General features: G+C 53.3%; 10 protein-coding genes across 10 annotated transcripts; 4 read left to right on the plus strand and 6 right to left on the minus strand.

Moving 5' to 3' along the window:
* Window positions 1–210: 210 nt before the first annotated feature.
* On the plus strand, window positions 211–1,644 carry W97_06745 (uncharacterized protein; the record flags this gene model as incomplete). Its single annotated transcript, XM_007784618.1, has 1 exon — window positions 211–1,644. One exon carries the CDS (start codon window positions 211–213, stop codon window positions 1,642–1,644), a length of 1,434 nt encoding a protein of 477 aa, XP_007782808.1.
* Window positions 1,645–5,548: 3,904 nt separating this feature from the next.
* W97_06746 (uncharacterized protein) lies at window positions 5,549–7,242 on the plus strand (the record flags this gene model as incomplete). The annotated part of the gene is made up of 4 exons (XM_007784619.1): window positions 5,549–5,994; window positions 6,054–6,728; window positions 6,782–7,025; window positions 7,081–7,242. The coding sequence occupies 4 exons, from the start codon at window positions 5,549–5,551 to the stop codon at window positions 7,240–7,242; spliced, it is 1,527 nt and encodes a 508-aa protein (XP_007782809.1).
* An 829-nt stretch (window positions 7,243–8,071) lies between these two features.
* W97_06747 (uncharacterized protein) lies at window positions 8,072–9,512 on the plus strand (the record flags this gene model as incomplete). Its single annotated transcript, XM_007784620.1, has 3 exons — window positions 8,072–8,965; window positions 9,022–9,177; window positions 9,258–9,512. 3 exons carry the CDS (start codon window positions 8,072–8,074, stop codon window positions 9,510–9,512), a joined length of 1,305 nt encoding a protein of 434 aa, XP_007782810.1.
* Window positions 9,513–9,882: 370 nt separating this feature from the next.
* W97_06748 (uncharacterized protein) lies at window positions 9,883–10,689 on the minus strand (the record flags this gene model as incomplete). Its single annotated transcript, XM_007784621.1, has 1 exon — window positions 9,883–10,689. The coding sequence occupies one exon, from the start codon at window positions 10,687–10,689 to the stop codon at window positions 9,883–9,885; it is 807 nt and encodes a 268-aa protein (XP_007782811.1).
* A 913-nt stretch (window positions 10,690–11,602) lies between these two features.
* On the minus strand, window positions 11,603–12,205 carry W97_06749 (uncharacterized protein; the record flags this gene model as incomplete). The annotated part of the gene is made up of 1 exon (XM_007784622.1): window positions 11,603–12,205. The coding sequence occupies one exon, from the start codon at window positions 12,203–12,205 to the stop codon at window positions 11,603–11,605; it is 603 nt and encodes a 200-aa protein (XP_007782812.1).
* A 1,228-nt stretch (window positions 12,206–13,433) lies between these two features.
* Window positions 13,434–14,745, plus strand: W97_06750 (uncharacterized protein; the record flags this gene model as incomplete). Its single annotated transcript, XM_007784623.1, has 3 exons — window positions 13,434–13,727; window positions 13,781–13,915; window positions 13,978–14,745. 3 exons carry the CDS (start codon window positions 13,434–13,436, stop codon window positions 14,743–14,745), a joined length of 1,197 nt encoding a protein of 398 aa, XP_007782813.1.
* Window positions 14,746–15,260: 515 nt separating this feature from the next.
* W97_06751 (uncharacterized protein) lies at window positions 15,261–17,028 on the minus strand (the record flags this gene model as incomplete). The annotated part of the gene is made up of 5 exons (XM_007784624.1): window positions 15,261–15,846; window positions 15,906–16,509; window positions 16,566–16,742; window positions 16,801–16,882; window positions 16,939–17,028. 5 exons carry the CDS (start codon window positions 17,026–17,028, stop codon window positions 15,261–15,263), a joined length of 1,539 nt encoding a protein of 512 aa, XP_007782814.1.
* Window positions 17,029–17,946: 918 nt separating this feature from the next.
* On the minus strand, window positions 17,947–19,779 carry W97_06752 (uncharacterized protein; the record flags this gene model as incomplete). Its single annotated transcript, XM_007784625.1, has 3 exons — window positions 17,947–19,373; window positions 19,452–19,546; window positions 19,613–19,779. 3 exons carry the CDS (start codon window positions 19,777–19,779, stop codon window positions 17,947–17,949), a joined length of 1,689 nt encoding a protein of 562 aa, XP_007782815.1.
* Window positions 19,780–20,661: 882 nt separating this feature from the next.
* On the minus strand, window positions 20,662–21,342 carry W97_06753 (uncharacterized protein; the record flags this gene model as incomplete). The annotated part of the gene is made up of 2 exons (XM_007784626.1): window positions 20,662–20,868; window positions 21,037–21,342. The coding sequence occupies 2 exons, from the start codon at window positions 21,340–21,342 to the stop codon at window positions 20,662–20,664; spliced, it is 513 nt and encodes a 170-aa protein (XP_007782816.1).
* Window positions 21,343–22,448: 1,106 nt separating this feature from the next.
* On the minus strand, window positions 22,449–24,776 carry W97_06754 (uncharacterized protein; the record flags this gene model as incomplete). The annotated part of the gene is made up of 3 exons (XM_007784627.1): window positions 22,449–23,150; window positions 23,251–24,401; window positions 24,458–24,776. The coding sequence occupies 3 exons, from the start codon at window positions 24,774–24,776 to the stop codon at window positions 22,449–22,451; spliced, it is 2,172 nt and encodes a 723-aa protein (XP_007782817.1).
* Window positions 24,777–25,013: the final 237 nt, after the last annotated feature.

Below are 25,013 nucleotides of genomic sequence, written 5' to 3' on the forward strand. Positions count from 1 at the left end.
CATGGGAAAGCTGGACGCGCCCCCACACAAAAGCCATCTCGCGTCCCCCGCACCCAATCATACCTCCCAATTGCTGCCCCCGACATCATCCTCCCAACTCGTCACTCGCCTGGCTTCGCGGCTGGCCTCACGCATCAGATTATGGTCAGTAACCTTAGCTTCCTTTCCTCGCTGTTCCGCTCTTCTCCTTCAATTCCACCGGCAGTCACAATGTCGGCTCCTCTCACCGTCCGCAATCTGTCGTCCACCCCAATTGAACTCAAGCTGATTGAGCGGTTTGGACCCCCAGGCGGCGAGGAGGAGCATGGCATCGGCCACATCAAGAAGTTCGGAGCCCTCGCGAAGAACGTCACGAGTGTCTTCAGCGATACCGAGTCTTCACCGCCGAAGCTCGCAGACGACGCTCAGAGCTTCGCTCGTCAAGACGTCAACATACGCATCGAGCCATGGACGACGCAGCATACGGACATCGCTGCTTCGGAGAGAGGGCCAGGGGAGGTGCTGCGGCTGACTTTTGAAGCTGAGGGACAGCCATACCGTATAGACACGCCGACGCCGAACCCTCGATCTCAGGTCCTTGTACCTCTTGTGCCGGACCCTCGACATCAGTATACTGGCGTCTTCATTCCCAGCGAGACATATCTAACGCTATACTCCTCGATGAACTTGAACTGCTGGATGAGAGAGTTCAAGGACGAGACACCGCTGTCCGGGCTCTCAATACCCGGCACCCACAACTCGCCGACTCATCACCGCGCTTTGCCTTCCGTACGATGCCAAGCCGTATCACCCCGCGAGCAGCTCGAAAACGGCGTGCGTTTCTTCGACATCCGCGTCCAGCCCGGCGACCCAGAAGACCCCACGAAAGACACCCTCATCCTCGTCCACGGCGTCTTCCCCATCTCGCTCTCCGGCAACAAATACTTCCGCGACCTCGCCAACGACACGCTCGAGTTCCTCGACCGCAACCCGTCCGAGACGGTGATCATGTCCATCAAGCGCGAGGGCCCAGGCGAGCACACAGACCAGCAGCTCTCCATGATCATGCACGACCACTACTCCATGGACGGCTCGCGCTGGCACACGGCACCCTGGATCCCGACGCTGGGTAATGCGCGCAACAAGATCGTCCTGATGCGGCGCTTCGCGCTCGACGACCGGCTGAAAGGGGAGTACGGCGGGCGCGGCTGGAACATCGATGCCGAGAATTGGGCGTACAACACGCCCAACGACACGCACGGCGATGTCTGCGTTCAGGACTTCTGCGAGGTCCTCGAGACTGAGAATATCGATATCAAGATCAAGTACTCCGCCGAACATCTCGAGCGCGCGGCTCAGATGACGTGTCCTATCCCGGGCATCACGACTGATGCTGTGAATCCTGTCCCGCCTGGGCCGTTTTACCTGAACTTTTTGAGCGCGAGCAATTTCTGGAAGGTTGGCTGTTGGCCGGAGAAGATCGCACAGAAGCTGAATCCGACCATTGTTGAGTTTCTGTGCACGAAGCATGCGGAGGGTGTGGATGGGGACGGCTCCACGGGGATCGTGGTCTGCGATTGGGTTGGTGCCAACGGTGATTGGGATCTCGTGAGGTGTATTGTCGGGATGAACTCGAGGTTGTTGATGAAAGAGATGGGACAGTAGACACCTAGTTGTCGATAGGCAAGACCGTACATAGTGGGACATAAAGGCTTGGATAGAAGCGGACCGCAGAGCCGCGTGTAGCTGTTCTTATTCCTCATTTGCTACCTGGCCTCGCTCTGATATCGTGACTCAGAGCGCCTCACACTGTCCCATTTCCACACTCTCTACCGGCTTCCGGTCTTCCAAATACTCCACCGCTTATTTGAGCGGCTGGCGAGGCTGAGGCTGTAAGTGACCTTGTTCTAGTTGGAGCATGATCTCTTTAGCCTTGCACTATGCAAACCTTACACACCTGCAGCAGTACGCGTACAAGGACCGCTAAGCCCACATGTTGGGAATCCATCGGGCACTAATATTGCTACTTTCGGAGAACATCTTTCTCGATATCATGACAATATGCAAGCCTCCTGAGCTTGGAACAGACGAACTTCAAGCCTTGAGGTTCGCAGAGGTAAGAAACCATTGCGAGTGGGACACCACCATCACAGGTCCAGCATGCACCGGGCGGGGAACCGCCACAGCCTCAAGAGGCGTACTTTAATTCACTTCATTGGACAACTTTCATGCGGGATGACTCCGCTGGAATTATGTATGTATAAGGCTCTGCATCCACATTTGCGAGAGCAGTGAATCTTCCAAACCTCGCATGCTTGCTATCAAGAAGAATCTCCGCAAGCCGCCCTTTGTGTTACAAGATCGTGGCGCTTGGTGGCAACTACCAGCTTGTCTTCAGAAGAAGTCGTCTATGTATTCATCATTAATATGTATCACTCGAGACCTGACTGAAAAATAACAACGCCGTCGACTCCGTCGCATGCATAGCCATTTGCATCACAGACCGAACTTAAGAAAGCAGCACTAGCATCGTTGGCCACCATGTCATTGGGATCCGGTAACCCAGTGGAAGAACTCAATTCACTCTTATCCCAAGCTTCTGTAACCTTCACAGCGACCCGCTTCGAAGAGTCCCGCCCCGCCGAAATTGCCGCCTCGGTATCGTCTACCGTGCTCTCCTCGATCGAAGCAGCGCCTTCGATAGTAACCGTTACCTCCTCCGGTCCCGTGGTGACATCAGCAGCAACAGTAACCCTATCTGCGCCAACCTACACACCTTTTGCACCACTAACGACCGTATTCACGCCACCGTCTTCATGTACGACCCGTTATACCTTCCTAGGCCCAGGCATGCGGGGGTGCGTCTTTGGGAACGGTCATGGTGATCTTCTGGCTACAAAGGCGGCATGCTACAGCATGGTGATGCAGAATGCGTAGGAACCTGACTTCTCTTGCTTCCCTTCCGGCTTCACGCAATCTGGCATAGGGAACAGCCAGATCATGTCCCCTGGAATATGCCCATTCGGCTATCGTACCATGGCTCTGACAGCGGTGTTAACACTGGGCGATACAACGGCACCGGTCGCTACGACCGCTACCTGCTGTCCAAGGCAAGTGATTTTGATCGATCAATTTTTAAATCGCACAAGCTTACCTCGCCTTGTTCCAATAGAGGTTTCTTCTATAGCAACTTGACATTGCCGGACAGCAACACGATCACCTTTTCGCCGTCGATTGTCAGTGGATGTTGGAGCGTGTATTTTGACCAAACGATGAATGTTCTTGCTACCGGTAGGTCCGGTAACATACCCTCCACGATATCGAATCCCGACAGCGCTATATTGATGGTCGGACAGCCCTTCACTGTGGCTTATCAAGCGGCGGACGCATCGAAATTCGTGACAGCAGTGCTAACAGAAGCCGGTCTTTCCTCAGGTACTAAAGTAGGCATTGGCGTTGGCGCGGCGATCGGGTTCATAGCGTTGTGCGCCTTGGGTTCTCTTCTTTTCTGGCGCCGCCTGAAGAGAAAACGGCAGCGAGAGGGTCTGCCGGAACGAGAGAAAATGATGGCGGAGTTGCATGGAGACACTACGAAAGCGAGAGAGCTGCATGGGGAACATAGCGGTACGAAGGACAGGTCAGAGATGGATGCGAGAGAGATACGGGAACTGGAGGGAAATAAAACAAGGTCACCGGTGGAACTTGAAGCATGATTCTTGTAAAGTATGAGAACACGCTGCTGATTGCACGCAGGAACACTAGTTTGCATTTGGAAGAGTGAGTTGATGCGGGATTGACGGAGACCTTACGATCATCAAGACTTACTCTGCCTCACAGCGCTTAGCTCGGCCTGGCAGGCACACGCTGAATGGTGTCTCCTTGCAGCGGTAACGGCTGCGGCAGCCCAAGGATAGAACGAAAGCATTTGGGTGTTGTGACGCCGGACTGGAGCCAAAGAAGCAGCAGTGCCACCACACCTTCCTGGTTTCTGCACTAGATAAGACGTCTTGCGATGCATAGAAGAGTGTCGTATATGAAAATACGGTCCGCTATGCCTGAGGTAAAGCTGGATGCATGATACAGAAGAGCAGTCTGCGGCTCCATGAGACCTTGAGTTGCGTACAGTCTTCTGTTCGCCGGCGTGTTAGAACCAGTAACCGGAGACTCCATGGCGTATTCTTGGTCTGAGATGCCCTCAGAACAGCGCAAGCAATGCTTCGAAGAGCGGCAGCTGGCTAGACTGAGAGCAAACAAGCTCTATTAATACCGTTGAGAATCCCAGAAGCGCAGTTGGTCCTTGCCTTTTCACAGAGGGACACAAGCCGTGATGCACCTGCAGGTAAGGCACCCCTTACGGAGCCGTCCCGCATCTCGTGCATCCCGAGTTGGAGCCTGGAGAATATTCGTTCGCCGAAGCAGGGCAGGGCAGCGATCCACTATGAGTCCCAAGGTAATTTACGAGGGCTTCGAAGTCGGAGGACAAACGGAAGGCTTGCGTACATAAGGGCTGCAAGGCTAATCTAGCGCACCAAAACTCGCCGAAATCCCGAAACTGAGGTCGCGGGTCACTCGATGACAATTGATAGTAGGCCTTGTCAAACCAGCTGAGCTGAAGGGGTAAGTGTGACTGGTAACAGCTCGGCCATGGTGGAGGCTGCAGCAGACGTGGTTAATCTTGTAAGGCGTGGTGATTCTGGAGTGGTGCGATTTCTGTGACCTTAGAACAGAGCCAAAGCAGACAGAGATAAGGCACCGCTAGGCAACGGAGCAGCGACCGGCGTTCGCGCGTTTGCCCGGCTGCTGCTGCTGGAGCGCTGCATGAAGCTGTGCGGGGTGAGCCTGTAGTAAGGCTCAGACCGACATCTGGCTGGCAGGTGTGGGATGTGGCAGCAAACAGAACCGCCATGTCTCACGTCTCACGTCTCACGACCCACGTCTCCCGTCTCCCGTCTCCCAATCTGTGAGCGTCCCACAGAACGGAAAGTTGCTTATCGGCCCACGAGGGTGGTTCAGGCCAAGAGCGTGCATTGGACGCTGCTACTGGCCGTTTGCTGTGCGTAGCGCATACTTTAATTCTGGCTAGGGCCCCCACAGCCGGGAAGAGCAGCATACCTAGAGCTTCTGTGGAAACCAGACTCTGGAATGCTGAGACTTCTGCACCGACACTCCAACGGCCAATATCAGTAGACTGCCGGCCGCAAAACTCCAGCGCCCGGTGAACAGCGATCACATCTTCACTGTCCGCCGTATTGACTTTGCGCTGCCAGACAATTCGCTCTTCGACAGCCTTGCGGCCCGCTCGTGGGGGGACACGCCGACTTTACCACCTCTAATCTCCGTTCCTTTGTCCGTGGCGGCCGTCTGAAAGGGCTCTTATCGCTTTCATGCGGTAGAGTACTCGACACTGCACTTCACTTGTTTCACCAACCGTTCGCTTTCTACACCTTCAGCCTTGCCGCGCCGCCCGCTGAAGGTCTGTCACCGTCCCTCATTGTCCACTCCGGAGCCCTCGCCTCGTCTCGCGCGTTTCTCTATACACACCTGATATTCGACATCGCCATCGAACACAATGGCCGCCCAAGGCTCAGATAGCCCGACTACTTCGTTACCTTATGTTCCGCTGAACTCGTACTCGACCGCTGCGCCGGCCACCGGAGGCGACTCGCTCACCGAGGACCTCAACGTATACTACCAGAGCGGCGATATCGCCTTCATCATCATCTGCACCGCGCTTGTGATGCTCATGATCCCCGGAGTCGGATTCTTCTACTCTGGCCTGGCGCGCAGGAAGTCCGCTCTGTCCCTACTATGGCTCTCTGTCATGGCGGCGGCCGTCGTGTCCTTCCAGTGGTTCCTCTGGGGATACTCTCTGGCCTTTTCTCATAATGCCGGCAGGTTCATTGGCACTTTGGACAACTTTGGGTTCAGGAATGTACTGGGTGCACCGTCGGTCGGCAGCGCGAAGATTCCCGACCTGCTCTATGCGGTCTACCAAGGCATGTTCGCGGCCATCACGTCAGTCGAGTCCTCCTCTACATGATTCTTCCGACGTCGCTGACTTCTGTGGCACACAGTGTTGCCCTCGCAGTCGGCGCCGTAGCAGAGCGCGGCCGTATGCTTCCTTGTATCATCTATATGTTCATTTGGACTACCATCATCTACGACCCGATCGCCTGCTGGACGTGGAACCCAAGGGGATGGGCCTTCATCATGGGTGGTTATGACTTTGCCGGCGGTACCCCAGTCCACATCGCCTCTGGCTGCGCAGCGCTGGCCTACTCGTACATGCTCGGCAAGCGGCGCGGACATGGCACCCAGGAGCTCAACTATCGCCCGCACAACGTTACGCACATCGTCATCGGCACCGTCTTCCTTTGGGTAGGCTGGTTTGGCTTCAATGCCGGCAGTGCCCTGTCCGCCAATTTGAGGGCCGTCATGGCCGCGTTCGTTACCAACCTTTCGGCTTGCGTGGGCGGCATCACGTGGTGCTTGGTCGACTACAGACTCGAGCGCAAGTGGTCAACGGTCGGGTTCTGCTCTGGCGTCATCGCAGGACTGGTCGCAATCACCCCCGGTTCTGGTTTCGTGCCTGCTTGGGCGGCGGTCGTCTTCGGTGTCGTCGGCGGTATCGCTTGCAACTACGCCACAAAGCTCAAGTACTTCCTTCGCTGCGATGATGCGCTTGACATATTCGCTGTTCACGGGATTGGGGGACTTGTTGGCAATATCCTCACAGCCATATTCGCCGCGTAAGTTACCCGAAGTGATCCATCGCACAGCACGTACTAATGCTTATCTGCAGCAACTACATCGCTCATCTCGATGGCACTACACAGATCGTTGGCGGCTGGCTCAATGGAAATTACGTGCAAATCGGCTACCAGATTGCGGACTCTCTGTCTGGCGGTGCCTACTCGTTCGTTGGAACTTGCCTCATCCTCGCTATTCTAGATTACATTGGCAAGTTCTTGCCAATCTTCAGGCTCCGCACAAGCGAAGAGGACGAGGTTCTGGGTATTGATGATGCGGAGATCGGCGAGTTTGCTGTAAGTTTGGCTTGTCAGAACCTAACATCAATACAAAGGCTAACGACGTTTACAGTACGACTACGTCGAGCTCACTCGCGAAGTCGCCATGCCGGTGGACGAGGATGACGTGTCCCGCCGTTCCATCCCCAACGAAGGCAGCTCTGTACAGGTGAACCCGCACGAAAAGGACTTCCCGCAAAACAGCTTTCCGCAGAGCTTCTCGCATGCGCACTGACTACACGGCCTGAAGCGCCTCTCTTCTTCGCACGTCCGCCAACAACACAGCCGGCAGACGTCGGATGATATCTTGCTTCAGGATTTGCAGCGACCACATGCTCGATGAACATGTGCTCGACGATTGTTGGATGACGGAAATGAAAGGGTTAGATGGATGGCAGGCTTTACGGGCGTTTACGGGTGGGACTGAATGTCACAGCGGGGAGTAATAGGTCCGGCTTCTCGACATCTGGACTGTACGCACTGTACGCTGCGCCAGGGTGTCGACGCAGCACGCCTTGTCAGGGACATGATCTCGTTTTGCTTCGTCCATCGCCGTCAGCTTCTTCCGGCGGCGATTGGCTTTCGTTTGCTGTACTTCAACTTGCGCTCGATACCCAATGTCAAGATTTATCCTCTTAATGGGCCCATAGCATCCCTTGGACGGTTCAACTGTTGTGACAAATCTGGGACAGTGGTACGAGGACGACTACTCCTAGAAACCTAAGAAACTCACGAAACTCCACGCCACGCGTGCGCGCGAAGTTCCATGCTTGGCGCGCCGCTGGCGGAAATGTTCGTCATCCGAGCTCAAGCTTCAAGGCAGCCTGACACCCTGACAACCACCCACATTAAACAGCAGCAGCCGCTACACCATCGCCTTTTGCTACTCGCATATCATTGCGCTGATTAGTTACGGACTCGGCGACTCCACGACGGAGCCAAACGGACACAGCCAGCGAAAACGGCGTCAGAGGCTCACAGCAATCTCAGCTGAGAAGAGCTCTGCCGTCTCGCGCCCACCTACCACATCGACGTCCTTTCTGCATCTCCGCGGCACGCAAGCCATGGCGGACCCGACAAACACCCTCTCAACAGAATCAGAAGTCCTATCCGCCAACAACGACCTTCTTCTCAACGACGCCCTCTCCGCCGCACGCACCGCCTTCCCCCAAACCCCCGAAGACTTCGAGTCCGACTCGCGCGTCAGCTACTCGCAGCTCGAGCAAAAGTGGCTCCTCGAAGACGATGACGGCTCGGAATGGGAGTTCAACGAATCTCTCGCAAAATGGGTCCCTGCAACCGACGAAGCGCTGCTGGAGCAACAGCGCGCCGCGTACGCCGTCGCGGGAGTCAACGAGGCCGAGCCAGCCCAGAACCACCAATCCAAGAAGCGCAAAAAACCAAACTACACTGGCGATACGACTGAGGATGCCGAGGCCAATGGCTCTAAGAAGCGGTCCAAGTCCAACGACAACCCTAAACCCGAGCGCAAGAATACGGCAGTCTACGTTACGAATCTTCCGCCGGACGTGACAGTCGACGAGGTTAAAGATGTATTCAGCCGGTGCGGCGTCATCGCCGAAGCGATCGACACAGGTGGGGCGCGCATAAAGTTGTACACGAATGACTCCGGGGACTTCAAAGGCGATGCGCTGGTGCTCTACTTCCGCCCAGAGTCAGTAAGCCTCGCGATACAGATGCTGGACGACACGCAGTTCCGGCTGGGGGAGGGGGGCAACATGACTGTGCGGGAGGCGGACTTCAGCTACAAGAAGCAGCAGGAGCGGCCGGCGAAGAGCAATGCCGCGGAGAAGAAGAAGATTATCAAGAAGACGCAGAAGCTGAATAGCAAGCTGGCGGATTGGGACGACGATGATCCGAGCGTGTTGCAGGATACGAGCAGTCGATTTGACAAGGTGGTGATTTTGAAGCATATGTTTACGCTGGCGGAGTTGGAGGTGCGTCAGCTCCTTTCCACGGAAAGCGTACAGTTCAAGAGCTGACGCTTGCGCAGGAGGACCCGGCAAGCATACTCGACATCAAAGAGGACATCCGAGAGGAGTGCTCAAAGCTAGGCGAAGTGACGAACGTCGTCCTCTTCGACAAAGAGCCAGAAGGCGTAGCAAGCGTCCGCTTCGCCAACACCGTAGCCGCAGAAGCCTGCGTGCGGGTAAGTCATGCATCCGCGCCCCGCGCCCCCTCCCCCCCTAACCCAAGACAGCAACCTCCAGCTAACAAGAACCTCCCCAGCTCATGCACGGCCGCCATTTCGCCGGCCAGCAGGTACAAGCCTACATCGCCACCGGCAGCGAGCGCTTCAAGAAGACTTCCGAAAAGAAGCAGGACTTTGATGACGAGGACGACGAAGGCGATGGCACGGAAAGCCAGCGGCTGGATGAGTTCGGCGAGTGGCTTGAGCGAGAGGGCAGGAACGGCGAGGGAAGGGGCGAGGGGGTCGCGGGGGAGAGGTTACCCGCTGCGGCGGGGGCTGGGGAGGCGCGGTAGCAGGACGGGTACACTGGGCTGTGGATCAGGCGTTTGATATCCGATCACCTAGTGCGTCTATGGGCTTTGGTCGGACTTTTGAGCATAGGAACGGAAAGGTGGAGAAGGTCTACCTCGAAGCGTGAAAGCTCGTGTGAGGATAGATTCCGCGATCATTTGCTGGGTCACAGCATTGATCTTCGAGTCTGTATAGCGACTGCACTGGATACATCGGCGCTACCAGTAAAACTCTTCCCATTATGTACATCGTAGCTATCCTGAAACACTCGAGACCAAACACCAGGCATCACTATCTGACTCTTCCTCTCTCTTCAACCGCCCACCTAGACAGTGCTTGCACGTCCCATGCCCCAGTCTCTCTAAGCCCTGCCTAAGCAGGAAACAGTCCGCTGTCCCTCAACGAAGCCAGTCTCCTCATATCCTCCTTCTTTAGCCCTTTTAGGCTACCTACGTCCGTCTCCTGAACCTCCATACTGATGGGATAGTATCTCCCACCACCCTTACCGCCGCTCTTGCGCGTTCCAATTGAGGGAGTCAACAAGGAGGTGGCTGGCGTATTCCGCAGATGGCGCGTCACCGTCACCGCCGAGGCTTCCGAGCCGTTGGCCTCGGCGACTAGCCGGTCCACGTCCTCACTATCGAGACCGCTTCCGCTGTTGCTACTGCCGCTACTGCTTCTGCTTCTATTTTCACCCCAGCGCTCCTCCTGCACCGTCCTCGCAGGTACCGGCAGGATATCCAGCGGAAGGAGCCGCTGCGTGCTTGACGACCGCCGTCGCTCGCTTCTAGGCAAGGTCTCCGGTTCAGGCACACAAATTCTCAGGTCGCTCGCGCTGTGGCTCCGCTCCCTGCCAGGGGGGCTGAACATGTCGGGACTGCTTCTCGCCTTCTCAGCTGCGGTTTCCGTGTCGGGATTCTGGCGCGTGAGGTCGGGGTGCAGCAGCGCGGAGGTCTGGCGGTTGGGAGGTGCGCGTGGGTTGCGCTTCCCTGGCTGGCATATCTCGGCCTGGGCGGGCGGGTGTCGGGCGCGGCGGCGGAGATATGCTATCACACCGGCGGCGAGTACGATAACAACAAATATGGTGAAGACTACGATGAGGGCTGTGGCGGTTGGGTCGGTGGGGATGGGAGGGGCGTCGGCGCCGAGGTTTTTGCGTGCGAAGAGGGTGGGAGACATGCTGGAAGGAGTGGATCGACTGTGGTGTTACGCGAAACGCTGGACATTAAGACCGGAGGCTATGGGATAAGAATGGAACAGACAGTACAGAGGCTGGAGATTGTAGCTTCAGAGTATGAAGTCGTGATGTAAAGGGTACGGCTTGATGGCTGAGGAGGGAGCAACACCAAGGGTTGAACTGTTGCAACCTTGCAAAAGCCAAAGGGATCGCAAATGGTGGATGTCACGACTTAGAAGTACCTCGTCGGGCAACGAACCGCTGGAGGTTATCCAACTCATCGCTGCCTCAAAAAGGTTTCCTGGCGTCCGCAGCAGAAAGCCTCTCCTGCCGCAGCAACGCTCTGATCACCGCCATTCCCGAATAAGTAAGCTGAAAGTGGAGTGGTAAAAGTCGTGGCTTGGATTCGGAAAGAAAGCAAAAGACAGACGCATTGCGAGAGAGCTATGAGAGATGAAGACTATGCTATGGCGGTGGCAGAGTCAGCCCATCCCCGAATGAGGCGTAGCGCCGTGTTCCTGCAGCAGGCTCTATCACTATGGGCTGTTTGATGGGAAATTAGCTTCACGTTTTCCTCGAAGGATTCCTGGCGGCTAGAGGAGCTTAGAATAGTAAGCTGACCTAGCGGAGGCTGTGTTGTCTCCATAGTGCCGCACGTGGTCGCAATCCATGCACCGGTCGTCATTCATGCGACGGTTGCAGTCCATGTACTTGTTGTAATGTGGGCTGAATGCATTGATTGTAAGTGTTTAGAAACGTGTTATGCAGTTTAACATTCTTACAGGAATGGCCTCCCATGCTACGGCGGGTACAAGTAGAAACCTTATTCTGTATAGGGATGGGCACCGGTTTCCCAAAACCATAGAACCAGCATCCATAGTGCGGCCTATCCTCGACCCGTCCCCTCTCGTCATTCTAGGCACCTGCTACTGCCTGCACAACCTCCGAAGCCGTATCAATTTCGGCTTTCGCCAATGCCTTTGCTGCCGTTCCTGAGAGTACCACCAGTTCGACAAAAAAGTCATCGCATGGAACCAGAATCTCCAATTTCTTTTCGCCCGATCCAGGAAATCCGGCCGACTTGAACTGCGCCAACATGTCGCCGGAGCTATCACGAAGTTCCAGCGGACTGCCCGTCAGTTTGTTGACGTGCCATTTCATTCTTCCCATTGGCGGACAATCAACAGTGAAGTTGCCAGACAGCTGGCTCATCTTCATACGTATGGGTTGCCCATGCAGCGACATATTGGTAGTCGATGATAGTGAAGGGAAACGAGCGTCGCCGATCGTGCTGCTGGGATCGGGGCCGCCTCGGAAGAACAAAATGTTTGGCTTTGTGACCTGCGAGGTTACGACCGAGTATAACGGAGGCGCGTCTGCAGGATATCCGGCAGGATGTATGACCGTAAGGCCCGCATCTCTCGGCGATGGGCGAAGAGAAAGAACGCGGGAAGGAGGAATGGCCCCCTGTGGGTTTGAAGAAAAACTCGAAAAGAGCCGAGAAATGAGATCACTCATTCTTGATAGAATTTCCGAGAGACTGGAATACGTGTTGCAAACGAAAGATGGAATATGGTGTTGCTCTCGAAATACCTGTCACTTCTTGATATATATACATCTGCTCGCAGGCTGACCGAGCCTTTCGCAACGGATTGCCCATGACGTATCTATGCTTCCCCGGGTCCTTGTCAAGCTCATAGGTCTCTACTATGTCCGGTGTGTTTTGCCTGCGTCTGGTCTTACTGCGCCATGTAGTAAGTCCAGCTCGAGAAGACGCTTAACCCAACAGGCAACGTCAGCACTAGCCGTTGCCTATTCTAATCAGTCTCTCGTGCGCCAGCGGACTATTCCATATTAGGCCCTATACACCGCTCGGCTACTACCGTGGTGGGTCTCGCTGGAGGCGCTGTCCTCTGTCCGATCGGCGACTTCGGTGGTGCCGTAAGTTCACGGCCTTGTTTGCCAAACATATCAAGCCCAGCTCGACGACAAGCTTAAAGTTTGTCAGCAAAAGTTTAAGCCACCCCGCAGCTCTAATTTCTCAGCAAATTGGTATGAACACTAACTTACCGAACTTTACACAGACTCTACACCACTAAAAACCAAAATACAGAAAAGTAATACATCGAAAAAAGCGTATAAGATTGTGAACTTAACATGTATAAAAGCTATAATCTAAAGGTTCACACCAAGGCGTTGATATTTGACTGCCAAACGAACGAGTTTTGGTGAGAGTTCGCAAAATGAGCCAGAGTTTTGCTGACAAACTGATGTAATCCAACAGGCAACGTCAGCACTAGCCGTTGCCTAGCTCATCAGTCTCTCCTGCGTCGTCTTAAAGTGCGGGGCCGCCTTGCTACAACCGGTTCCTCTCGACTTGCACGTGTCATGTCAATCAGTTGAACGCCGTCGTCCCGTTCGGGTGAACACCGCAGCGCTGCATAATGCCTGGAGTTCCGTCTGGCCGCGGTTGTGAAGCATGTCAGAAACAGAAGAAGAAGGTTCGATTCAACCTACCTTACCAGACCAAAAACACCTCACTAAGCAAAGGAAGTGTGACCTATTGAAACCATCGTGCTCCAGATGCACACGCCTCCAGATCGCCTGTATAGGATGCGGCCAGCGGCGATACAAATTCAGCAATCAGACGGTCGTCTCAAGATCGATCAAGGTTCAGGCGGCGAGGGAACCCGTCTCCACCGTTAGTAGAGGGCTTTCACGACCTCTAAGCAATGAGACGACGATCATGGCCAATGCCTTCGTCTCCGCGCTTGAAGTGACGGACCTGAGGTATAACCTGGCCTATTACGGGGGATTTCTCAAAGACATTCCAAGGCGTCTTGGCACGAATGATGTCCTGGATGCGTCTGTAGGCGCCCTGACAAGCGCTCTTTCGTCTCTCTACACACGTCGGCAGTCTCCGGAGACGCTTGCTAGATACGTACATGCCTTGAGGACTCTAAGAATCAGTCTGGACGATTCTACCAAGACCGGATCAGCTAATACTCTGTGCGCCATGTACCTGATAATGATTTGCCAGGTCAGCGCAGTATTCGATTAATCTAACAAAGTCAAGTCTGACACGGTCTACAGGGCTGGATAGGGAGGCACGACGATCAGATTTTGGGTCACGGAGAAGCAGTGGCATACCTATTGAACGCTGCAGCTTTCCAAAACTGGCGGGGGAGCTTCGAGTCTGAATTACTCATCACACTGTGCGTGCCTGTGGTATGGCATCAATGAAGGAACTGCTATAACCGCATGGACGCTCGACTGACACAAGATGGCAGATTCTCGAGAGTGTCGTCAACCCTAAGATTCACTTGAATCCCTGGCTCGGGAAGCTGACCGAGACTTACGGACCACGCAGACCTTTCAAACGCGGCGAAGGCATCTCCATTCACAGCATACAATTGCAGAGCCTCGCCAGAATCCCGGATTTCATTCGAGATCCCGAAATGCATCTCTTCGAAATAAAATCCGCTTACCAGCAAATGCGAGCCGACGCCCCGAAGTTACGCCAGCGTCTGGCTCAATTGACTGAGCTAACTTCTTCCGGCGCAGTTCGACCTCTCTCACCCCGTACCCCCATAATGGGACTACATACTCGCTACCAAGGAGCGTATGGTATTCTGCTTGCCCTGACCTTGACCCTTAACGGCATACTTCGCGCATTTGACCCCGACGACATGACTATGGTTGAAGAATCCGCGAGCTTTTCCATCGACATCATGACTGTCGCGGCGCACGCGTCACAATACAGACCTCTCGGGGCCAGCTATGTGCCTCTGTGCCTCATTGCCGCATGGGCAGTGACCGAAGACCCACCCAAGCAGGCCGAAGTCGAGAAAATGCTGGCAGAGTACCAGAGGGACTTTGTGGAAGCGAGATGGATGCACTGTGCGATCTGGCTGAAGAACAGGTTTGAGAGCCTGCGTCGCAAAGTGTCGACGTCGCATCTCGAGAATCCCCATGACAGCGGATGCACAGCAGCGAGTGCTCCTGGCGGTGATCTGGCAGAGGAAATGGGAGCTGGTGCATCATGTTGTATCCTGTAAGTCGAGGGCGTTATTTCGAGCCCAGGGTTTGGCACGCTGTGCCTACCCTACCGCGCCACGAGACAGAAGCAAGCTACGGTCGCGACGATCTGGCCACATAACAGCCAGCTGTGCTGGGAATATCCTAGTGAGCGCGTTCAGCCAGCCGTAGCGCCGTCGCTTGGACCTGCTCAATCAGGCTGGGGAGACAGGCTGCGTGGCCCAGATGGCCAAGCAGATGCGGAGGGCACCTTGTTGTTGAAATGTTGACAGGCTTAGAGATGGCACGTGTACAAATGGTAAATGCAGTTCAAAGGCCATGTACTTGCATGAAGCGCGTCTCCATCACTGGTCAAGGCGACATAAGAGGGTTATACAGGCCCCCTGGCACCATTTTAACTTTCGGAACATGATAAGAGGCGGTCTAAGGATCAGTGTACCAAGTGAGAAGAACTGGAAAAGACGGAAACGAAAGGTCTCTGACACTCTGGGCGCGTGTCTCTTGGCAAGGTCATCCCGAATGATTGAGGACAGATCTACTTGTTCTGATTCCCAAATGTGACACTCTTGAGCACTTGGTACTCTTCCAGGCCATATGAGCTGCCTTCACGTCCATAGCCGCTTTCCTTGACGCCTCCAAACGGGGCTTCTGCGGCAGAGATCTTGCCCGTATTCACGCCGACCATGCCGACTTGAAGTTTTTGCGCTACCCGCATGCATCGGCCCATATCCCGGCTGAAAAAATATCCAGCAAGGCCAAATTCAGTCTTGTTGGCAAGATGCACAGCATCAGCCTCTGTGTCGAATTCAAAGATGGGTGCCAAAGGGCCGAAGGTCTCCTCGTTTGCCACGATCATGTCGGAGGTAGCACTAGACAGGACGGTCGGTGCAAAGAGGAAACCCTTGCCAGGAACCGCGTCGCCGCCGACTTCTATCTTAGCCCCCTTGGAGATGGCATCCTCGATATGAGCTTTGACCTTTTCTACTCCAGCCCGATTGACTAAAGGCCCTTGTGTCGTGGAAGGGTCAAGACTTGGACCCGTCTTCAGCTGGGACACCTTTTCGACAAGCTTGCGTGTAAACTCTTTGGCGACACCTTTTTGTACCATGAGGCGATTCGCACTGTGGGTAATACATCAGCGAACTTCAGCCCGATCTCGGATGTGGTACTCTGCCCTTACCAGACGCATGTCTGCCCAGAGCATCTAAACTTGCAGAACATTGCTCCCTCAACGGCAAGGTCTAGGTCTGCGTCATCGAAGACAATGAATGGTGCATTGCCTCCGAGCTCCAAACTAACCTTTTTCAGGGTTCCAGCGGCCAACTTTGCCAACATTTTGCCCACGTTGGTCGAGCCTGTGAAGCTGATCTTCCGAACAAGGGGGTTCGTCGCCAGCTCGGTCGCCGCTTGACGGTCCTTGGTAGGGCAAACTTGGATTGTTTTGGGTGGGAGGCCGGCTTCGACGGCGAGCTTTGTAAGAGCTAGTGATGTGAAAGGAGTTTCGCTGGGTGGCTTTATGACCACGGCGCACCCGGCTGCAAGCGCGGGTGCAATCTTGCGTGTGATCATGGCAGCAGGAAAGTTCCATGGTGTAATGATCCCGCAGACCCCTATGGGCTCTTTAACCGTAAGCAAGGTAGTGTGCGGTATCGATGAGGGAATGGTGAGGCCGTATGCTCGAGTGGCCTCTTCGGCAAACCAGGACACGAAACTAGCAGCGTACACAATCTCACCCCTGGCCTCAGCGTAAGTCTTTCCGTTCTCCAGACAGAGGATTGTAGCCACTGTCTACAGTTAGCCTGTACGGAGATAGCTCACGACCTTCTAGAGGAGCACTCACGATCGTCTGTGTTAGCTATGATGAGGTCAAACCATTTACGCAGGAGAGATCCGCGCGTGGTTGCAGTGGTCGCGGCGAAATATTCTTGTTGTGCAGTATATGCACTGTCAATTGCTCTTTGAAAATCTGCAAGATCGCAGTTTGCAACCTTTCCGAGCACGGTCGATGTTGAGGGATCTTCGCCACACAATGCTTCAGTCATTAATCGCTTGGTGCTGCACTTCTCTTTACTGACCTAAGACATCGAAAGTGTTTCCCTTCTTCGACCACTGTCCGTCAATGAAAGCATCGTGAATCAACAGTGAGGGATTCTTTAACTGCAACCCTCATCAGTTTGCCACAGTGGCATGGTACTAAGAAGAACAGATCTTACTTCAGATAATGCTTCTTGATGAGAAGGAATATTGCGGGTGCCATTCTGGACACCATTCATCTGTTGAGATTGCTCCGTAAGAGTTGACATTTTGTGCGCAGAAACCTCAGGCTGTGAATTGGGGAGACGGTTTTCGGGTCAAGTGGATGATGATGGGAGAGAGCTCATGCATTGTTGTAGCACTATAAAGGAGGAAAGCAACTCGACGGTTTCCGTAAACTCGTTCAATGAAATCCGACATTGCAAGTATCCTGCCCAATCTAGCCTTCCTCCACCGAGATTACCGCAGGTCCAGAGGATCATTTCCGTACCAGCCTCGGACGGTTGTAAGCGAAGTAGGGCCACTTCCGATGAGATAAACGGGTCTCGATGGATTGGCTTTGCCCCTCGGTTTCCAAGTTCCGAAACAGGCCAACTCTGCGTCTTCACTCAGACCATCGCCGTAACCAGTAGACTGGGCGCTTGTGTTGCTCTATCATCATGTCGGTATGTTTGTTCTCACATGATCTGAACTGTTTCGTCATAGTAAGCGCAAGAAGACGGGTTATCTGCTTTCTAGAGCAGGTACTTATACTTATCCTCCCACTGACTTCCAACACTTAGAGCCGCGGATATGTTGATTGATGCACTGTATGCATTTGCAAGATTGCCCTACTGCATGCCATTGACATAACCACATGAGCACGTCATGCACTCGAGAATACGAAAGGCCAGGTGAACAAACTAGATCTTTGGCTAGCTAGAGTAACGATGAAACCACCGTGATCCGGATACATACAAATGTCTCGGTGTTTTCTTTTCTTTTTTTGTCGTTCACTTCTGCAGCGCCTAATGCTTCTCACAGCAATCTTCTACAGCATGATCCAATAGAAGTTTCAAATTCATGCACCTTTCTGGTAAGAATCTCAAAGAAGTTTAGTCAAGTAAGAAGAGACAAGAATTCAACTACATGTCTATAGGCGCAACCTTCGCTAAATGTGAAACAACTGAAGAACTACGACTCATACTTCAATGTAGCCATGAAAGCAATGCGTGACCAATATGCCGCAAGTTTGCCAGTATCGTGCTTGAGACAGTGTTAGTATCCATATGTGGTTGGAAAGCTACTCCCGCAATCACAGCAACGGCCGCAAGGCGCGTGATATTAGTGGTGGTCCACAACCATCTTTTGAACGCCATGATGCGCCACATCTTGCTCCCGCCTTCGAAGTTGAACGCTTTCCAGTTCGGGAAATATGTTGCAAACCAGAACGTACGGGCCAAGCCGGGCCATGAAGCGGCGTTTCTGCCAAACTCGCCGATGTACCAATTGGAACAGTCGCCAGAAAATACGCTGGCGGTAAGGTTCTTGTGGATTGCTTGTGTCGACGACTCCTCTGCGCTCCGCTTCACCTCAATGACTTTTGCGCGGCCATCAATGAGAGGAGTGAATAGAGACTTGATGGTATAATCAACTTGGGTCTCGCACGCAAAGAGAGCGGAGTTGTTGGCTGGGAAGGTGTTCGGACCGAACAGGATGGCCAGGTTGGGGAAGTTGTGAACATATGTCCCCAGGTATGCTTGGGCTCCCCTACACTCATTCCATTGGTTCTGCAAAGAAGCCCCATGAGCTCCAATGATCTTCATAGGTGTTAAGAATTTAGCGACCTGGAAGCCGGTGGCGAGGACAATTATGTCGAAATGATCCACATCGCCACCAGAAGAAACTATGCCGGTCTCGGTAATCTCCTCTATCCCGTGATTGAGGAGCTCGACATTCGGCCTGCGCAGCGATTCCAGATAGTCCGGGTCGAAGATGCGTCGTTTGCAGCCAAGCGGAAAATTTGGCACTATGAAGTCCCAGTACTTCTTCGGAGCTTTCGAACGGATGTACTCCGTAGCCTCTTTTTCTGCTACAGCGCGAAGGCGCTTGCCCCTAGCTGTCGGGAAATAGGCAGTGGTTTGCTCGTCAGCTTCGAGAAATATCGACAGCCGCAAGAGACGCTGCCACAGCGGAATCCATTTGAAGGCCCACTTCTCGGCGTTGGTGAATCTGTGATTTGGCCGTGGATGAAACCATTGCCCGCTACGAGCATACTGCTTCACAAAGCCAGCGGTCTCGGCCATGGCGGGGACGACTTGTGCAGCACTGCAACCGTTGCCAATCACTGCGACACGTTTCCCCTTCCAGCTGATTCTGTGGTCCCAACGAGCTGTGTGGAACATTGGACCGTTGAAATTCTCCATCCCTTTGAACTTGACGTCGCGCGGATATGAGATTGCGCCAACCGCTGATACGAAGACCGAAGAGTATCTGTAGTATTCGATGCCCGTCAGGATATCCTTAAGGTGCACTTTCCATTTCGAGAGATCGGAGTGCCACTCTGCTCCAATGCATTCAACCGACGTCTGCACATGCTTGCGGATGTCGAACTTGTCAACGGTATCCTCCATGTCTGTTCAGAAAGCAATATATCAGCTACCATTTCCGCAACATGGCCATTGAGATATGTAACGGAATAGGGGAGCTTTACACTGCAGTATCTCAGGCTGCTCACACAGTTCCTGGGACCAGTCCGGGTTCAGGTTGAAGCTGAAAGAATAGAGATGGGATGGAAGATCGCAACCGCTTTGAAGACAATCTGTTAGCATCTGATTTGCCCCAAAAGAATATCAAGGGTTCGCTACGGCGTACCATCCCGGGTAAGTATTGGTGCGCCAGGTCCCGCCGACACCGTCGAGTTTATCATAAATGGTAAAGTCGTGGAAACCGAGATTGTGCTTCAGCTGGTAGGCCATGGCTATGCCTGCCGGCCCGGCGCCGATGATTATGGCATCAAGAGAGTTTGCGTATTTTGACATGATGGAGGCGGGGGACGAGTGGATGAGTAGCGGAGTACAGAGGCCGCGAGAGAAGATGCCCAGCGGATGCCATGTTATACATGAATTCTCTGCTGTATTTAGCTAACTCGACTCACGCATCGCCACAAGCCTTCACGACCTCGGACGTTCTTCCAATTTCCGTTGTGGAGATCGTCACGGAAAATCGTTTCGGAAGTAGATTCCCTAGCTCCAGAACAAGCCAAGCTTGCCCATGGTTAGAACTGCCTATCGTTCGAGCATGACAAGGGGCACTGCGTGACTTTGTGGGGTCAGGCTGGAATATCATGATCAAAATCGGGTCGCCGAACGGAATTGACAAGGCCGATAGATGGGCACGTTGGGCAGGAAAAAAGCCTTACCGCGAAATTTCGAATTCAGGACTGCATCAATAGCAAAGCTCTCTTTACGATCATTATGATGCTCTATAGCACAGTCTAGATAGCTGACTCAAGGTTTAACGTCCTACCGTTCACCCTCAAAAAACTTATTTCGTCGGCTGAACGTGAATTCGTTTGTGAAGTTGACGGCGAACGAGCTCTGGGCCACCGCTGCGGTGAGGCTTTTTTCCCACCCGACGTGATGGGGACTTCAAAACAGCAACCAAACTGAAGACGGGTTCCGGGCGACGGAGCTGGCATTGGTGATCGTACGTCCTTTTTATGGCCAATTTTCCGGTTGCAATCTGGAAGGTGTATGCGCTTCGTGACAGGATAGATGCTCTCCATGGCTGACACCTCTGTCAAAGTTTCCCACGGCCAGTACCTGCACGCTGCTGCAGATATTCGACCTCACGATTCTCCCTTAACGCCACCCGCTCTAGGAGAAGTGCAGGTCGCCATCCGCTCGACAACTTTGTGTGGGTCAGATCTTCACTATTATGCCCAGGGTCGCAATGGAGCCATTACCATTCGGGAACCGCTCTGCCTGGGCCATGAGGCGGCTGGGGAAATAGTTGCTCTCGGCAGCGATGCAGACTTCAAAGTGGGGGACAGAGTAGCCTTGGAATGCGGCGTGCCCTGCGATGCTTGCGACTTGTGCAAAGAAGGGCGATACAATCTCTGCCCGAAGCTGCGTTTTCGAGGCAGCGGGTCAGCTTGGCCGCATTTTCAGGGCACGATGCAGGAAAGGGTCAACCATCCGGCAAGATGGGTCCATAAGTATGTCTTTCAATTGCCTCGGTTCGCGAAAAGAACAACTCATTGATATGCCATCAGATTGCCATCCTCAGTGACCTACGATGAAGGTGCGCTGCTTGAACCACTCGCCGTTGCCGTACATGCCTGCCGTCGCGCCAATATCAAGCCGGGTTCGAGATGCCTGATCTTGGGCGCAGGCGCGGTTGGACTTCTGTGCGCCGTTGCTGCGCGCATGGAAGGATGCACACGCATCGCAATAGCTGATATTGCTCGCGGTCGTGTCAGTTTTGCACTCGAGGCTGGTTTTGCTGATGTTGGGCACGTCGTGGAGCCGAAACGAGGGAAGACGGTGGAGGAGCAGCTTTCGATTGCGAAAGATTTGGCCAGTTCTGTCGCAAGTCTCCATTGGTCTGATGGGTCGGTTGTCGGTAAGGTCGACTATACTTTTGAATGCACTGGAGTTGAATCATGCGTCCAGGCTTCAATATACGTAAGTCCATCCGACTCACGCCGCTATATGAATGCATGTTTGATAGCTGACTGGGCATAATGGTAGACAACATGCTCTGGCGGTAAAGTACTCCTTGTTGGTATGGGTACACCAAATCCCATCCTCCCGATATCTGAAGCAAGTGCGCGGGAGATTGAGCTGATACCAACATGGCGTTACGCAAACTGCTATCCGCGTGCAATGGAGATTATCGAAGCCATCCATGCCAATATCTCACTACCACAAGTGAGCAAAATGATCACTCATACTTTCAACGGCCTAGAGACTGTACCCGAAGCGCTTCGGACAGCAGGAAAGACGGAGGATGCCGAAGGGAGGCTTGTCATCAAGGCTGTAGTCAACAATTGAAATTATGATAAGCAAGAAGACAACTAAATGCCGTCGAGTTTCAAATCTGGGCTATCTTAGTTGGACATTACCCAATTCAAATATTGAGGGGATGTTTATTCTTGCGACAGTAAGATGTCTTTTTCATACTATGCGAAGCCTTCCGTTGCGAAAAAAACAGGCACATGAAACTTGCATCTGGGTGACAGAAATTGTCGGACTCCGACAAACAGATAGGTCTTCAGTTAGCTTAGGGAGGTCTTGAATAGGCATAATTCCTTAAGTTATACTGCTATTTAAACATTTGTACGTTATCCCTAGAGGTAGGATAGCTAGAGTAAAGATCTTTAGAGACGTGGTGAGTTTAATAGATTTCGGCAATCTGGAGTGAGTTGTAAGTCCGGTAGGTCGCCAGTCCAGTGATTTCTGTCACTCGCGCGACCTGCAAGCTTCATGTCCTTTGCCTCGCTGAACTAGCTTTCACTTATGCATTTTAATCGAAACATGGCCGCTACACATGCCTGAATGCTTGTGGTAGCAGCTGATAGTTAACCTGAAACCCTCACACCACGTTGCAATTAGACACCGGATGCAAATGCCGCTGAATACACCTGTCAAGACGAAACAATTACTACCGGTCAGAGAAATCTATATGAGACCCGCACCGAATCACATTACAGCTGTTTCCAACCGGCCATTCGTGCATTTCCTCCCCGCAACTCCCCCAAGTATTTTCGCACCTTCCGTTCGATACCAGCCGCATCGAGTCCGAATCTGTTGTAGTTGCTTGCATTGGATGCAGAGTAGCCGTAAGATGTCATACCAATACTGGCTGTTGTGTATCGCGCCCATGTAGTCGCCACATATTCTTCCACACTGATGATTGGTTTGCCGTCAATGGGAAAGACCGAGTTCCTGTATTCAAGATCTTGCTTATCAAAGAGGTCGAAACTTGGGCAGCTGATAAGTCGCACTGCGATGCCGTCCCTTCCAAGCGACTTTGCAGCCTTTACCGCATGATGGAGATTCGTGCCACAGCTCGCTAGTGTCAGTTGTGCGTTTCCATCTTCCCAAATAACATATGCACCCTTGAGTGCCTTTTCCCTACTGGTGTTAGGGACATGGCCGACAGGGTCGCGGCCGAGAGAGACGATTGTCGGGCTGTGACGCGCGCTCATAGCGTGCCTCCATGCCGCGACAGTTTCTTCAGCGTCGCACGGGCGGAAATAGGTGAGATTTGGCATTGCGCGGTAAAGGGAGTCCACCTCCACAGGTTGGTGAGTCGGACCGTTCTGGCCTTCCGCAAACGAATCGTGTGTCGCAAAATGAATGGTTTGGAGGTGACTCAGTGCACCCATGCGCACACCAGGCGCTGCCTGCACATCTCATCAGTCAGAATACAAAGTCTTAAAGCCCAGACTGTAGCCACGGCAGGTTGCCATCAAGACGCAAGACAGGTGTGCACTTCGTACTCACATATAGGTAAAACATAAAGAACGTCGCCGTGATGGGCAGAAAGGTGCCGGGGTTGTAGGCAGCAAGACCGTTAGAAATAGCTGCCATCGCATGCTCGCGAATACCATAACGGATATAGCGACCAGAATAACTCGTCAGGGGATGAAACACATCCGACTCAGCGTAGTATATCTTATTGGAATTGACCAGATCGGCACCACCGCCGCAGAGTGCCGGGCATGCCGGCCACATCTTCTCAAGAATCAAGCCATTGACTTCTCTTGTAGCGAGATTGCTCATATCCGCTGTGTCCAGCGAATCAAGGATTTCATGATACCTGGTCCCATAATCACCCTTGCGGCGTTGCTCAAGCTGTGCTGCCAGCTCAGGGTAAGTACTTGTGAATCGGGCTACCAGAGCATCCCAGTCTTGGTTGATGCGGTCGCCATGAGTCTTGCGCTCACGGAAATAGCTCAATGCGTTTTCAGGGATCTGGTGCGACACGGACGGGTCCATTCCGGCGAGAAGCTTTGATTTTGCGACGCTCTCCTTGTCAAAAACGCCATGATGGGCCTTTGCGGTGCCCGCAACGGATGTTCCAAGGCCGATGACCGTCTTTATGTTGATAAAGACAGGCTTGCCGCGAAGTGAATTGGCGTACCGTAAGGCGAGAACGATGCCTTGTACGTCATACGACCCGTCGGGAACTTCGAGAACAGTCCAGCCGCAGGCCCTCATTTTAGCGTTGATGTCCTCAGTGTTGATCCAGTCTAGAGGACCGTCACAAGTGACCTGATTGTTATCGTAGATGAGGACGAGACTGTCGAGTTGGAGATGACCAGCCAGAGCTATAGCCTCGAGTGCAACGCCTTCTATTAAGCATCCATCTCCAGTCATACAATAAACGCGAGATTGGATAACGTCGAAATCTGGTTTGTTGAAACGAGCTGCCAAATTCTTGGACGCTATGGCAAGACCTACGGCATTGGCGACACCCTGGCCTAAGGGGCCTGTAGTCACTTCTACGCCGGGAACCTCAATTTCTGGATGTGCGTGACAAATTGTTGTGTATCCGTTAGTCTTAGCACTGCCATAACCCTTGAGCTCGTCCATCGTCCAATTGTCGAAGCCGGTAAGATGATTTAGCGCGTAAAGAAACATGGCGGTATGGCCTGGCTCATAATCAGATCAACATGCTGCTATTGACCATCTTTTAGTTGCAACGTACCATTTGAAAGGACGAAGCGATCTCTATCAAACCAATCGGGGTTTGAAGGGTTGTACCGCATTACGTATTTGTACAGTGCCACACCGATAGCTGCCATGCCGATTGCTGAGCCACCATGACCGCCGCCGTTCTGGCCGCAGATATCGAAGATGAGATTGCGCAGAGCAAGCACGGCGAGGTCATCCTCACTGCTATGTCGATTGGATACCGCGGAGCTTTTTTCGCTTTCCAAGTGATGGGCTGTCGTCCCGTTGACGGTCTTGGCAATCGTCTTCGGTTCTTGAAGCCCAGTGGGGTGACTATCTTCGACGAGGGGCATGGCTGCACACGTGAAATGGTTGAGGGAAGTCAATTAATGATGAGCGATTGTGTAGATGTCTTTATTATGGAGCGCCTTGAACGTCCTAGATATGAGAACTTTTCTAATGGCCAGTGGGCGTTTCCACAATACGCCGGAGTTAAGTTCCCGACTGTCACGCCTACATCCCGAACTGGGTCCGATGTTGGTCTCTCACGGGGCATCTAGAGTCGCGCCTGCATCCCATGCCTCGGGCTC

The sequence above is a fragment of the Coniosporium apollinis genome (assembly GCF_000281105.1).
Source record: "Coniosporium apollinis CBS 100218 chromosome Unknown supercont1.34, whole genome shotgun sequence".
NCBI lineage: Eukaryota > Fungi > Ascomycota > Dothideomycetes > Coniosporium > Coniosporium apollinis.